The sequence below is a fragment of the Pezoporus wallicus genome, unplaced genomic scaffold, assembly GCF_028554395.1.
Source record: "Pezoporus wallicus isolate ANWC-B61680 ecotype Strahan unplaced genomic scaffold, APGP_CSIRO_Pwel_v1 contig_865, whole genome shotgun sequence".
Lineage (NCBI taxonomy): Eukaryota > Metazoa > Chordata > Aves > Psittaciformes > Psittacidae > Pezoporus > Pezoporus wallicus.
Window position 1 is genome coordinate 881,665 of NW_026636827.1, and position 15,586 is coordinate 897,250.

Below are 15,586 nucleotides of genomic sequence, written 5' to 3' on the forward strand. Positions count from 1 at the left end.
CTGTGTCTCAGAATGTTTCCCAAGTAGTATCTTTCTAAATGTGGAACTAAACTGTAATAGAGAAAGCTGTAGCATAGTTTTATTAATGACCTTGGCAGCAGACAATGTACAACCTTTATTTATTACATTCATTTTCAGTTTTTCTGTTGGCATTTTCTGTGATATTGTTGCTCTTTGATCTGTTCACCAATTCCTGTTGGAGAACTGGAGATTTTCACCATAAGATGTTTGCTGTAGTGCCTTGCACCATTCAGCTGACTCTAACCTGTCCTTCACTGTCAGTCTCCCCGTTTCCATCTGTATTCGTTTATGTGTAGCTCAGAGTAGGCATCATCACTGTTCTTCCTGTTCACAGTTCTTGACAGTATGAATGTCTTCAATAAAACCGGTGGTTTTTTTGTGGTTCTGCTTCAGTAACACATTTTTGTTTGCTTGTACTGCAAATCTCTTGGTCTGACCATGCAACTATTGGGAATGGTACAGAACAAAAGTTCCTGCTACCAAATGATTTGGAAAGGTACAAAATGCTGTGCATTGGACTGAACCAAAAGTCAGTTCCCGTGATAGATACTGTTATTACTAAGAACATTTTATGCCTACAGTATCTGAAGACAATTGAAACTGGTTAAGTCCTGCTCATTTCCAATGTTCTTTCGTGAACAGTTAGTTGTCCATGTCCCAACCCCATCATTATTCATATGCCTGCTCATGGCTAATTTTCTGTGTCAAATTCCCTTGCAGACATCATACCTTTCCCCTGGGCTATATTTCTTGTTCTATTCTGTCTTCCCAAGACACGTCTTCACTAGCGTGCTGAACCATCAAAGGGCAATCACTTTACCTTTAAGGACAGAAGGAAATGACTGCCATCCTGTCAGCTTTAGTCCCTCACGTGTTTATTGGAGACAGCAAGCATTTTGAAAAAATGAAAATGAAGTGGTAACTAGCTATCACATTTTTGAGACTTATCAAATGCCTTTGAAGTTTTTCAATATTGCTGATTTTTACAGTTAAAATGCCAAAATAGGTAAAAAACTTCTAATATTACCTTAATCTGCTCCTCTGTTTACTACGTGTATAGCTCTAGGATTTCTTTCTTCACCAGCTGTTATGGTGTCATTATCTGCTGTAAGATTTAGCAGAGCATAATTGTACATTTTACACAATTTTCTCGTAAGCTTTTGTTTGCATGCTTCATAGTGATTCTTTTGCTGGTCATGCTATCCTATATTCTTTGAACTGTTGCAAGACAGATTTATAGTAATGGTACTCTTACACAGCAGAAGTGTTTGAAACCTTCAGTATAAGGATTTGGACACAAAGTTAAGATATGTCTAACACTCAAAGAAATCTTTCCCTTTCAATACTGTAGTATTAGATGAAAATTGCCTCTCATAACAAGCTTTAATCATATGAGCTGAATCCCCACAGCAATTATGCAGAACTTCCAGAAAGAAATATAAAGATTTTATTTCATGGTTGCCACATGCCAACAGTTTGGATACCAGTAGAATATTTTAAGTATAAAGATCTATGGTGTTTCTCTACAAAAATGGAGATGCTTATTTTGCAGCCATATGCTGAATAGTGGTCTTTTGAAAAAACAAATTCCTTGAATAGTATCTCAGTGAGGTATGCTGTCAGTGTAATCATTTTCATTTGATATAATTGTTAAAAAAAGATTGTAAAAAAAAATGGAACAGATGCATCTTCTAAAGCAAGAGTGGAAATGTCAGTGGATTCAGTTTTAAAATATATAAAATCATATAGATGCAATCAGTGTGTGAAACTAGTATGTAGTTTTCTTTTCGGTGAGAAAATTTAAGTGTGTATTTACCATGTTTAAGTAAAAAAACTTATTTTAATAAACATGAAGAGCCTGTTATACTGCAACTTATCTATTGCATGAAAAATCTTGAATCAACTGTCAATAATAACATGTTTTTAAAGACCATCTGTGCCTTAACCTCTGTGCCTTACCTCTGTCTCACTTCAATGACCTTCATAACATAACCTACCAAAAAAAAATCAGTCTCCCCCCGAAAAATTAAAACTTAATATGAAACCCAGTAAAGAATTTTATCTGAATCATTATAGAATCATAGAATGGCTTGAATTGGAAGGGATCTTAAAGATCATCTAGCTCAAACCCTCCTGCCATGGACGGGGACACCTTACATTAGAGTATTGGATTGTGCTGGCATAGGCTTAGGAGCAAAAAGAGAAACTAGCCGTTCTTCTGCAGTGATCTACAAAGACAAGAGAGAGTCCAAGGCATCACCAGCAAAGTTGGTTAGGGCTCTCCTATAAGAATCCCACAATTTTGTCTGGAATATTTTACACCTTTCCAAACCTTTTTGCATTATGGAGCAATGTCAGTTGTTAAGCATGTCCACCTCTGCAATTTGTTAAAGCTTTAGAAAGGCATCGGGAAACTGTGGTTTTTAGAGCTGCAATGCAGTGTGCTGCTCTTTTTTGTTTTCCTAAAGGTAAACCATGTTGAAATTCATAAATAATTCAGAAACACTTAGAAAAAATATGAGTCATTGCACAATATGCAACAGGAGAGAGAAAAAAGTGACTACTTCCTCCTGCCCAAAAAGGAGAATTTGAGGTTCTGTAGTAAACTTAATCATATTTACAGTAAGATGAATAAGGAATTGATTTTCATTGAGGTATTTGTTTCCATTTTTTGACAGATTTGCTGAGTCTGCATACTTGGACTCCTTGTGTTTGCTTGTATTCATGGAGAGCATTCTGAATCCCAATTGAAGAAATATTCCAATACTGATATTCCTAAAGGGAAATTGTAGCAGAATAACTGTGTACTCATCCAGGCATTGGGTTCATGAAGCGTACATTCAGAATATAAACAGTATTCAGGGCACTCTGAAGCCAGTAGATACTCCCATCCCTTCAGGACAGCTCTTTATGCTTTAATTCGCTCACCTACTTGCACACACATATGTATTTCTTCAAATACAAACCTAGTTATATAGTTCAGAATTGAAAAAGATAAAGCCATCAAAATATAGAATTTTCAGGAAAGTGTTTAAATCTGAAAGAAAAGAAAAGGGGAATTATAGCCTTATTCATAGCAATGGGGGACAGCAGAACTTTGGAAGGAGCCATTTGGCATGGATGCTGCAGTTTACTAGGTGCATGTAGTAGTTTATGTCCAGTCAGATGTGCTTTGTGGATATGGATGTGACTGTACAAAGCTATAGTTTTAAACTAAAAATGTACTCAGAACGCTTTAAGTGCCCTGGCAGAGTACTGCCGACTCCTTCCATGAAGCTTGTTGTTTATTTGGTAGAAACACTGTTGTCATTCTCATAGCTTTTGAGAAGATGCTGATGGTCTTTTCAATAGTTTAGTGTGTTAATAGCTGACTTATATTAACTTTACCATCTTAATTGGATCCTTCTAGATGTTCAGCCAACTGGTCAGGCACACAGTGTGAGAGGCCAGCTCCCAAAAGCAGCAAGTCTGACAATATCAGTACAAGTAAGTACTTCAAATAACTGCAGTTGCTTGTCAAATTTGGCTCAGTTTAGACATTTTGATCCGATAATAGTTTAGAATGTGAGTTTGTGTCATGAAATGTGCTGGTTTACCTGTACTTATTTAAAAAAAGAAAAAACAACAACACAAAAAACCCACCACCACCAACAACAAAAAACACACACACACAAAAAAAAAAAAAACACAAACAAAAAAACACAAAAAAACCCCACAAATACAACCCCCCCACAACTGTAAATGTATGGGTGTCTCAACTTTTTGACTGGCATTCAGTGTTTCATGAGGTGGTTTGGATGCAAGCCACAAACTATACACTCCCTGGTTCAAGGGCTAACCTGCACTTTTCTTAAAGAAAGTGTATCAAGCGGCAAGCACTTGATGATATCACTGCTGTGCAGAGACCTAGTACGGGATTTCTGACCATTTAAGTGCTACTGAAAGCATCAAAAATATAATTGTAAGTAGTTCATAACTTTTGTATTGGCTGTCTGCGGAGGTTTGGATTTTACCTACTGTGAAAATCACCCAGAAAGTAAGAATAGCTCCAGTCATATTTTTCTTCTAAACATGTCTGTAAGCGTAAAAGGATGGTATTGCTACACTGTTGGCAGTTTAAACTGGACAAGTTTCCCTGTGGTGCATAGAGTATGCTGACGGTACCCTACTGTATGTCTCCTGGTCGCATTTAACCCAACTGGAGGAATAAAATTAATCACCCTCTATTCAGGTCAGCTTGATGCTTAGATGAAATCTTCCTAGTGATCCAGATAAGTGAAAGAACAGAAGCTGGAGATGAGCAAAAAAGCAGGCAGAACCTAGACCAGTATTTCATGTTGTGGGAATATCTCCTGCGATTTGGGAAATGCATGTTCATCTTGTGCCTGCTCCTACAGGACCAGGCTACACCATGCACACTAGATGGCAATTCATCTATGGTGGGCTGTTGCTCGTTTTTTTTCTTGAATGTTTACCTGCCAAGACAAAATGAACTGGTGTTTTTTTGGTGTTTTGGTTCGTTGGTTTGGTTTTGGGTTTTGTTTTTTTGTTTTTTTCTTTTCTTGGTGGGAGGGTTGTCTCTTAAGTTAGAACTTCATCCAGTCATTTACCAAATGTTATCTTAAAATAGCATTGCTGTAATGTCATTTACATACTGAATCTTCATAAGCTGGAGAGAATTCGGAATGCTTCAAGTTTTTATTTAGTAGTACTTTGTTTCGGGCCACTGACAACCTGACTTGGTTTTCAGGAAGCCTTCAGGCAGAATTCAAGGCATCTTTTTCAATCCTTTATTTAGACTGTTCTTAATGTAGGACAGAGACTGCAAACAGCTTATTTTTTTTAACAAGTCAGTAACTGTGAAAAACAGTGAAAAACCACCAGTGAAGGACTGTGAAATCTAAGGAAAAGCAGGTCATTCTGACTGGCTTTATACTGAAGACCTGTAGTTTATAAGGGCCATTTTTTTTATAACATAAAATTATTTGTTACATGTATTTCTTTATTGCCAGATACTTACATTAAAGCTGAGAAATTCTTAGAGGGGTACAGTTGCTGACCTTATTTTTGCAGGTAGTGTAATTTCAGAAGTTATCTGCCAAAATGTTAAGCCTGTTTTCTTCTTCCCTGTTCCCTCCTCTCCTTTAACATCACTGTCTGATGTGTGCACTTTTTCTGCTACATTAAGCATTATTGTAGTTTCCTTGATTGCCTATATCAACATAACAAAATTATTGGCTCCTGAGTGCAATGCAGTAAAATGCAGGAATGATATCACTATTCTATGATTCTAATGCACCAACCATCTAAAAATGTATATTGCTTATTACTTTTCATTTTCCCACAAATAAAAGTAATAAATACATATAAATGTTAATAATGGAATTCTTTAATCACAGGTATGCCTACTGAATATTTTAAATTAATAGTTCTGTGACTTAAATATACTACTGAAGATGATGGTGATAGTTAAAGTCAGCAGCCATGCCACTCCTGATTTTTCAGCAATTCCACATACCTTCATATGGTATCACTGCAAATGAGAGTAGCATGTTACTTATTTTATTATTAGTCTAAAGTATAATTGTATCCATAAGGAGGAAGATCCTGAGATAAAAATACTGGTGTGTACACGATTATCTATAACGATTTCTTTTTTACTATTCATAAACATTAAAATTTCCAATCAGTAAAGCTCATCACATGAAATTGCACTTGTTGGTAAGGGTTTGGGTTTGTTTTTTTTTTTATTGATAATTTAACCGTTTTACACATGTAAAGAAATTATTTGATATAGCCATGAGTATTCAATGATATTTCTTTTTCCTGGTTTAGGAAGCATTGCAATCATTGTTCCTCTTGTTTTACTGGTGACTTTGATCACTACTCTGGTAATTGGATTATTTCTTTGCAAAAGGAAACGAAGGTAAGTAGTTTTATATTGATGTATGAAGTAAAAAAGTAAATATTTAAAGTATGTGCATCTTTTCACTATAAAAAGTGAACATACTTCATGTATGTTGAGGAGAGATTTTTAAAAAATTCTGCAACAAACAGCCCCAAACTTGTTTGTGGATGCAGTGACTTAAGTTATGTTTTGTGTCTATTATTTATACTTATATTCCACATACACTAGATAAGAAAATGTAGTTCTGTTCTTATCCAGTTTGTTCAAACTTGTCAAGGCTATATAAGGGTTCATAATTTTAACCAGAGACTTAGTGAAGTTAGTAAACAGAATTAATGTATTTCATTGGAATAAGAATCCAAGAAATAACTTGAAAAGTCACTGGCTTCTTTTTTTGTATGTGTGTTTATGCATTATAGGACAAAAACTGTAAGAAGACAACCCATTATAAATGGAGGAATCAATGTAGAAATTGGCAATCCATCATACAACATGTATGAGGTGGGCCACGATCACAGTGAAGGTGGTCTTTTAGCCTCAGATTTTACTGTAAATGCAGAAAAGGTAATTTTTTTTTCTTTTTCTGGTGGCAAAACCATTACTTATGTCTTGCAAAGGTTTTGACGTTTTTGAATATAATTAGTAGAAACATAAAATAAAGACATTTAGATTTAGTTAATATAATGGCAAGTTAGATTTCATTAGAATTTTGCAGTCTTATGCATCCCGATGAACATTTTTCCCAGTGTCTGTATTTTTCCAAAGTAGAGTTAGAACTAAATGGTGAAATGTGTTTTTTGTCATAGACACATTGCCTTAAATTGCCAAACAACTTATTGGTTTAGTCTAGTTGCAAATACTGAATGGAAATATGTTGTTGTACAGCCTACTGTCTGAAGTTTGAAGGGGTGTATGCATATGTATGAGACTAACTTATTTCTTATATGAAAACTTCTAAAGGCATAAAGAATTCAGAGTCCTGGCTGGGTAGATAGATAGATAGATAGATTAAATGTTTACTCAAAGCTATTAAGTATTATCATTTTCTTGTAAAAGATGCTGTCATTTCTGCAGCACCACTCTTCAGTGATTGAACTCCCTGTGTGATGTGACATGGGATGAACAGAATAATGCTGTGATATCTATCTTAGAGCTCCATAATCAGACATACACCAAAGGGCAGCCATCATTCTGTAGCATTTCTGACAAAGCAATAACCGGATTACTTATAGCTCTAGGAATGTCATTGCTGAATCACATAGTCAGTGTGCTGAATACAAGTAAGGCGAAAATGAAGTTACTCACTGGAAGAAGAGTAACTGAACCAACGCTTATTGTGAAGTCTGGCTCTAATCCTTAATGGAAAATGATTTTAAAATGCTGAATTTTATTCTTCTATTGAATGTAAGAATTTTTCATGGTGAAAAATACCTGTAACTAGATATTTATTTGTTGGTTTTTTTTTTACTTATAGATCACTCTAAAATAAGGTTTTTAACCAATGCACTGTTTGTTTAACAGTGTTGATAAGTACACAGGGAAAATGCTTTATCAGCACAGAAACTAAAATTTTCTGTTTATACAGGCCAGATACATAGGGGGAGGGCCCACTGCATTCAAGCTTCCCCACACAGCTCCATCAATCTACTTAAACTCTGACTTGAAAGGACCACTGTCAACAGGGGTGAGAAATGATGAATCAAATCCATTTCATTCCACCACAGCCCCTTTCTAAAGAAAGTTTGTCTTTAATTTTTTAAATAAGAGGTATTTTCTGTGTGGTTTTAGTTTTGGTTTTCTCCTTTAAATGGAGAGAAGAATGACAGTCATTGATACTCTTTCTATTTGAAATAAAGGGTTCCTCTCTGCATCCAGAATTTCACCTGTACTCATGATTGTAGCATGAACTAAAGCTGCAAATGAGTCTTTGCAAATGAATGCAAAATCTATAACCAGTGTGGTACTTTTCCATGGCATTATTTAAGTTTACCATAACATTCACAGCCATGTATCTTAATACATTTGTAATTTATATGTAATTACAGGCATTTAGTGAAGTTTGTCAAAGTGAAAGAAGTTCCCAAATAAATGAAAGCAAGTGCTTTTGTTTTAAAGAAACGTGATGCAAACTAAAATGAACAATTTCCTTTAATATTTGCAGTGCATTTTTTTATTGTTGAGTTTTCAATCAATTTTCATTATTTACTTTAAAACATCACATTTTGACTACAATTTAACATGATGTTTGCAAACATTGAAATTTAAAGTATTAAAAAGGGACATCAATATGACATTTCATGTGCTTCAATATATATATATTCATCTTTTGTGTCATTTGCATTCTTGCATGGTTGAAATATATGCTGTATTTGGAAGTTTAACAATTTGTATAGGGTATGAAAGCTAGAATATATGCCCATTTCTAACATTAACTCCTTCTGTTATTAGAAATCACTTAAGTTACTTTCTGTAGCTCCTGCAATATGCTGTCATTACCCACTCAAAGAGGCATCATGAGACAGAGCCTACTATTATATGTAATTTTAATAACTCTATAAGGCACTATATAGATGCCAAGTGTCTCTCTTCTGTTGTGGTTATTATCCTTAATAATGATTGTCAATGAAATAAGAAGTCCTATCAATTGAAATTAAACTAAATTTCTGTTTTCCTGAATTTCTGATTATAATCATTACAACAAATGTAACAATCTCTGATTCAGCTGGGACAGACAGGTGTCACCGAGTGTTTGCTCTCATAAATTTCTACAGCAGTTGATTGAATATTTATGTTTCATTAATACAAAAGAGTATTTTTTTAAATGTGACTCATCTTTTCCTTCTTTCCTGCCTCCATTCCAGGGAGGTGCAAAACTAACTTGTAACTAACTAAATGAGTAGCTGCTGTAGATAGCAAACCTAAGGAATATCTGAATCCTGGGCCCAGAAATATTATTGATCAACAGAGAAAGGAAGATCTAGATTCTAGACATCATTCATTCCTTGTTGCCCAGAATGTACTGAGGATATTTGCAAGTCAGGAAAACCTACCCATATCTGGTTTGGGTAATTTATACTTTAGCCACTTCTTATGTACACCAAACTAACTTACCCACTTTGTAGCTTGTGTTCCACTCAGTATTTGTGTGAGCAAAGCTGTGCTGTTTCGTTAGTTGTAAGAAAGGAAGATTTTTGAATACAGGATGTCTTTTCCAGTTATTATAGGTAAAAAGCTGAACATCTAGTTGGATAGCAAAGGTCTTCTAGGAGACTATAAAGGCACAAAGTATGAAGGCATTAGTGGAGACATAGATAAGATAAACCTTGCTTTATCCTTAGCATGAGTGACAGGAGAGTAAGTTTTCATCCATGTTATAAACATCCTTCTGTGCTGTTGTACTCAGGAGATTTCTCACATACTGAAGTACTTTGCAGAATTAAAAATGGACTTGTCCTGTACTGAAGTTATGTTAATTTCAATAGATATTTTTGTTAAAGTCCAAACTACCAAAATTGTTGAGAAAATATTTCTCAATCTGTAACTACTATGATATATTAACAATTATGCTGGTTTATTATTAAAGTTAAATTTACATTATGGAAGTATTTAATTTTTGGTCAAATCATGTTGTATATTTGGGCCACAGAATTCGAAAACATGGTCAGCTATTGATGGGATGCTGATGTCTTAGAACAGGTAATATATGGAAACTGTTATTTGCAGTTTTCTACTGTTAAACTTGTCACATGGTCTCACAGTGCACCTTCTCTATAAACTTCTTCATACCTATTCTGAAATCTTACTGTGTAATAAGGTGGACAAGTCAACACCAGAGACATTTTTCAAGGTTTTTGTCTTAATTTTCATAATTGTTTTTTATGGTTTGAATATCATAATATTCTGCATGTCATGTCATTGATTCTTTTAATAGCATGTCTCATTCTGAATTTAGTTTTTAACTAAATAATTAACTCATCAGGTTTTCAAAAGTCCAGGTATCAATATATTAAGTATGGCCAATTATATTTTACATTTACTTGGTCTTGCTTTAATAAACCCATTTCCATTTCCATAAATGTTTATTTTCATTTAATCTGACTGCTCTAATTTATGCTTAATTTCTCTGCAGCCAACAAATTATGCCAATCCAGTATATGCAAAGTTATATATGGATGGACAAAACTGTCGAAACTCCTTAGCAAGTGTTGATGAAAGAAGAGAACTCCTTCCAAAGAAAATAGATATTGGGATAAGGGAGACTGTGGCATAGTCTGCTGTTACCTTTTATACTCTGTATAAATGTATAAAATATAAGGATTACTTTTCTATGTACCAACAGTATTATAATTGTTTCAGCATCAGCATTACCTCTGTTTTTTGTTTCATTGATTGTTTCCTGGGTTTTTCTTTTGCTGATGACTTTTGACTGACCATTTGTAAGGTATTTTTATGAAAAAGAAACTGCACTACGGTACAATTTACAACAATGCTGCTGAAATAACACACCTTTAAAATTGTTAAAATTGCAAACAACATATTCATTTGTAGTGTGAAAATGAGCAATCTATTTTCTATGAACTTTTTTGGTTCTACTTAATTGATGAAGATGATATCTGCACTTTTTCATTATGTAGTCTGGAAGCTGTAGTACAGTGTGTAATTTTGTTTATTTTAAATGGTGAAAGAATGATTGAATGGTCTACTCTCTTCTTTGTGCCCTTTAGAATTTCTCTTCAGATCCTGGTAAAGCTAGATAACTTTTCACAAACAAACATAACTTGCTTTTAAATTAGCTTTAGGTTGCCAAGAAGTAAGCGAGACTATAGAAATGAAACATCTAATGATCTGCATGAACACAATGATTATGTTCAGAAATTCAGTGACTGTACATGATATACTAAACATATATACCATGTAAACAAGCTTTGTATTTATTAAAATCTTATAGAACATAGTAATGGTATATCTTGGAAGCTGAAACCTTACTTGCTGTGGTTCAAAGCATACAAACACCAACAATCCTGTAGGACAGTAGCCACCCTAGAGCACAAGAGGGCATTGCCTACACATGCATTATATGTTTATCCACTTAATCATACTCATTACTTATGGATTAATAATTCACCAACACATACCAAGCAGTAGGGAACAAACCAAACCCCAAATCTTAAGCACACACAGATGATCACAGCATTCAGTTTTGACAATCACAAAAAAGTCATACTCGCGATATTAAAGAATAAAAAAACACTGCAGTTTCTCTAAATGAAGATAAACTGTGATACTGCAGAGGTAAAACATAACTAAATTGCATATTAGGGAAACCTTGCCTAAGACCAAGTTTCAGTATTCTGGGTTAAATATCAAAATTCAATTATCAAAAGTGAGAAGCATCAGTAACAATTCCTAGCACTTGCTCTGACCTGGTCTGCTTTCTGTTGTTGATAAGAGAAAAAATCTGATTCACCTTTTTGAATTTTAATATAAATAAAGAATACAATTTCTTTCAGGTTTGAACTGAATCAAAATATTTTATACATAACTTTAAAGGCACAAAAGATGTATTCACATATATACAGTGGAGGACTCTTCCTTTCCTCTGCTAGACATGACTGACTTTTAGGTATCATAATATATTAATCTAACAGATTAAATATGTTTGTGGTTGCTCTTTATTCCCTTTGTACAAACATTACAAAAATAACTGCTGTTTTATAAAAGATTTTTGTTGTACTATTGTGCATGCATACTACCTATTTCTAAACTTTGCCATATTGGGGCCTTTATAAAACTCTTGATTTATGTAATACTAGTGCAATTCTGCTTGAACAATGTTATGCATATCATAAACTTTTTCAGGTTCTTGTTTAAGTACGTTTTTTTAAATTGAACAGTATTTTTCATTTTGGTTATAATAGTCATTTTGCCTATGTTTCTACAATGAAGTGTTAAATACTTTATAAAAAAATTGTTGACTGATTTATTTAAATGAAGATCTACATACTTAATTCAGTGTGTTGACTAATTTTTAAATTTAACTTATAAAATGAAAACTAAAGAAATGTAAATTGAAGGGAAAGGACATTACTTGTACAAATGCCTAAATTTCTTTTTCTTGTTTTTTTTAATTGACAATTTTTGCTTTTTATACAACTTCTATTTAAATGTTTTTGCAGTTCTGCACATTTAGGTAACTTAGGTGTATATTATGTAAATAGAATTTTAAAACAATTTCATTTTTTATAAAAATACTGTATTAAATAGTTTCATACCATGCAGGTATGATTCCACAGGATCTGCCTTTATTCTGCTGTCCATCAGAGATGGATTTGGCCCTCAATTTTTGCATAATTCCAGGTTTTATGAGGTGTAAGTATTTGGGCTTTTCAGAAACTTTACAGTTTACTTTTAACTTTAATTAGTGGCTATACAAGTAACCTGAGTTTAAATCATGAAGTCTTATACGGACCAAATGGAATTTAGTTATTGTGATGTCTCATGCTCCCTTTCAGTGATACATTTTTATTTACTTCACACTTGCTTAAGTGTAAATTACTTTTTAAAACAGGAAATTATTTTATTTTCTTACAAATACACAGTTGATATCAGTAGAACTATTAGATACTGGATATTAGATCAGAACCTAGTCTTAAGTTTATAGGCAGGGTTTTGATATTGAGCTCTACCACTGCCATGCCTTAAAGATCTTTAAATCACGCATTGGTGTAATAATCCCCAATGGACTTGTTTGGTTGGTTGGTTTTTGTTTTACCAAGGTTCTCTGCGAGAACTGTTTCTTTGTCAGCCCTAGAACCCCAGGCTCTGTAGCTGTGCAAACAAGGATCTGGCGGGGGGAAGGACTGAGAACCTGATCAATAACCTATACGTGCATCCTCATAAGCTCAGTAAAATAATTTTGGGCAGGAATTTCTATAAACTTTTGCAAGGAACAACTAAATTTTTTAACTTTTCACTGCCTTCTTGTTGATACTAATGGCAAAGGTTCATATGTGGTTTAAGTTAACATAAGCTTAGAAGAAAAAAAATTGCATAAATGTGCCTGTATTGCTGATTAAAACATCTGTCTCTTCAGGGTATAGTTCCAAGGCTTTTTCTGGTTGCTTTCTTGAAGATAGTAATGTTTTTTCATGTGAAATGCTAGTAGCGTACTATTTCACTGTATCCATCAGGGTAAAATTTTTCTTCCATGGTACTAATATTTTTTCTTAGCAGTGTGAAGCAGTTTGTGGGTTCCATAAATATCAGATACTAAAATTATTCAGGAAAATAGAACTTCCGATAAATCTAACCCTCAAATACACCATTCATTTACTTTTTACTCTCAGGCTTAGGAATGTTTCCAAGTTCATGGGTGGCCACCATACAGGTCTATGTCTCTTATTTTCATTACCCATATTTACATTTAAAAAAGCCAAAATCATGTAACCTTGAAGGGTCACATGATGTGCTCCGCCACAAACTAGGTTCTTAAATTCTTTGCTGAATGGAGAATCTTCATGCATAACATACGAAAAAAGGCATTCGTGCCAAACTTTATGTAATTGTGTCTAGTTGAATTTTTTTCTTCCTCGGAGGTTATACTATTCACAGGTAACAACAGTGCATTGGAGTCTCTGCCTTGTGATAGGCCTCTTGTTCTATGCAAGAGTTTGCATAAACTCTAAATTATGACAATAGAAGCTCAAAAAAGCAAATTGAGATGGATAATGTTTTTCTACTTTGATTTGTCATTCCGCAATGACGCTCTTGCTACTTTGATTAGTCATTTTGCACAACTAAGATAGATTGACAATGTGAAAACAATCCCGTTGATAAACACAGTAGGAAGTACATTTGAGAATATTTCTTTTGATGTGCATTTTTTAATTGGTCTTTCATTTCCAAGACAGTCATGGCATTTGATGTTTCTAGAAGGAAAGTTCTGTAGTGGAATGCCTTTAAATCTTCTACCCACATTTATTGTCAATAACAGAATAATATAATATAACATAATATATAATTAATATAATATTTTTATCAACCTCTTAGTGACCAGAATTAGAGTAGTCACATGTCTAATAAAATTTTGTGTAAACACTTTTCAGAAAATTTGTTTCAGTGCATAATGTATCAGAATAAAACCAAGTACCTTCTCCTGTATCCCTCTCTTTGGAGGATGAGAAGATGAGAAAGGAAGGAAATGTCAGTGTTAATAAAAGTCCTCAAGCCATAAAAATAAAGAAATTCTTCATGTAGAACAAGGAGATCAACAATGAATCTTATCTGCCTGGCCTGGGGCATCACTACAAAGATATTGAGACACTAGAAATTTTCAATTCTTAGATGGGCAGAAGTATGGCTGAGAGAGGGAATGATTATTTATCATCCTAGTTCTCTAATTTATTGCGCTTACCATCTCCACATGTGAGAAATACAGATCTGATGAAAATAAGGATTTCTAATTTACTGCCTGAATTATAAGCTTACAAAAAAGGACGAAAGAAGCATAAAGCATCTTTTTGCTTCCCTATGCTAGCTGCACATCACTTAGTATATATTGTGACTCCCATGACCTCTGACAGTGGTCTTCAAAGCAGAACTTGAATAGAAGGAACTGTCTGCTGGCCTCAGGAGCATATTGAATGAGTTTTTCCTGGAAAGCAAATAATGATACTACCACCTCCACTACTTCTATTAAACCTAAAAATAAGCCATTTTTGTCAAAAAAAAAAAAAAGTAGTTTTTAAATATCAAAGTATGTACACATACAAAATATGTATAGTATCAAAGTGATGTGCGGGTTCCATAAATAGAGTCTTGAAAATAACTCAGTATATGAATACTCTGAGTAAAAAACTCCATTTTCACAGGTGAGTAGAAAAGAAAGTCTGAAATTGAAATTCAAGGGGTTATATTAATTTACTATTGCTGTTTAGTTTTTTAAAAGTGAGTGTTCAACTTGGAGAAAAAAAAAGAATTATAAAGGCTGGTCACTGTATTTTTCTGAATATTAAACAAACAATTTTGAATGTGACTGAAGTTGGCACCTCAAAAGATTTCAGAAAAAAAACCTGTCTAGTCAACAGTCTCTCACTTTTGTTTCGTGTCAGTAAAGCACAAGCAGCAATATTGTGTCACAGAAGTAGGCATTTGATTATTCATTAGAGATAAACAGAATAAGATAAGCATGTGTAGATTCATGACAGCTCTAGCTGAAGTGATGATCTACTCAACAGATAGCGCATGAGGTTGTGAAGGTATCATACTTGAGCTTCAGGGAATGGGTTTCCAGCAGCAACAATGTGCCTGGATGTGCTGATGTCTAAATCTGGTGACCCATGTTTGTGCTGCCCACTGAGCTGTGTAACAGGCCACCATCTAAATGGGGCCAGAATCCTTGCTCTGTCCAAAGAGCAGGAGACAATGTGAAGATACAAAGCTTTAATTCCATTGATAACTGTAAGATCTGGGCATCACCCACATGTTTAGTAGGATATCCCAGTATAAGGGTGGTGGAGTCCTGGTCTGTTAGAATGACAGGAATTAACTTTCTAAGAGTACATCATTGCCGGGTGTGAGAGCAGACAGAACTGATAAGAAAGTCATAGCAGAGAGCATGTGTGATGATCTTAAATGTCTTTCACAACCTATTCGATT

The 15,586-nt window shown here is 34.1% G+C and overlaps 1 protein-coding gene across 1 annotated transcript in view; it reads left to right on the forward strand.

Moving 5' to 3' along the window:
- Positions 1 to 11,937, forward strand: part of LRP1B (LDL receptor related protein 1B) — a 781,126-nt gene extending 769,189 nt beyond the window's left edge. The window contains exons 87-91 of the mRNA XM_057401813.1: positions 3,431 to 3,507; positions 5,857 to 5,947; positions 6,349 to 6,493; positions 7,515 to 7,613; positions 10,059 to 11,937. Coding sequence (XP_057257796.1) covers positions 3,431 to 3,507; positions 5,857 to 5,947; positions 6,349 to 6,493; positions 7,515 to 7,613; positions 10,059 to 10,199 — 553 coding nt within the window. The 3' untranslated portion in view covers positions 10,200 to 11,937. The remainder of the gene's footprint in view (positions 1 to 3,430; positions 3,508 to 5,856; positions 5,948 to 6,348; positions 6,494 to 7,514; positions 7,614 to 10,058) is intronic.
- The last annotated feature ends 3,649 nt before the right edge of the window (positions 11,938 to 15,586 follow it).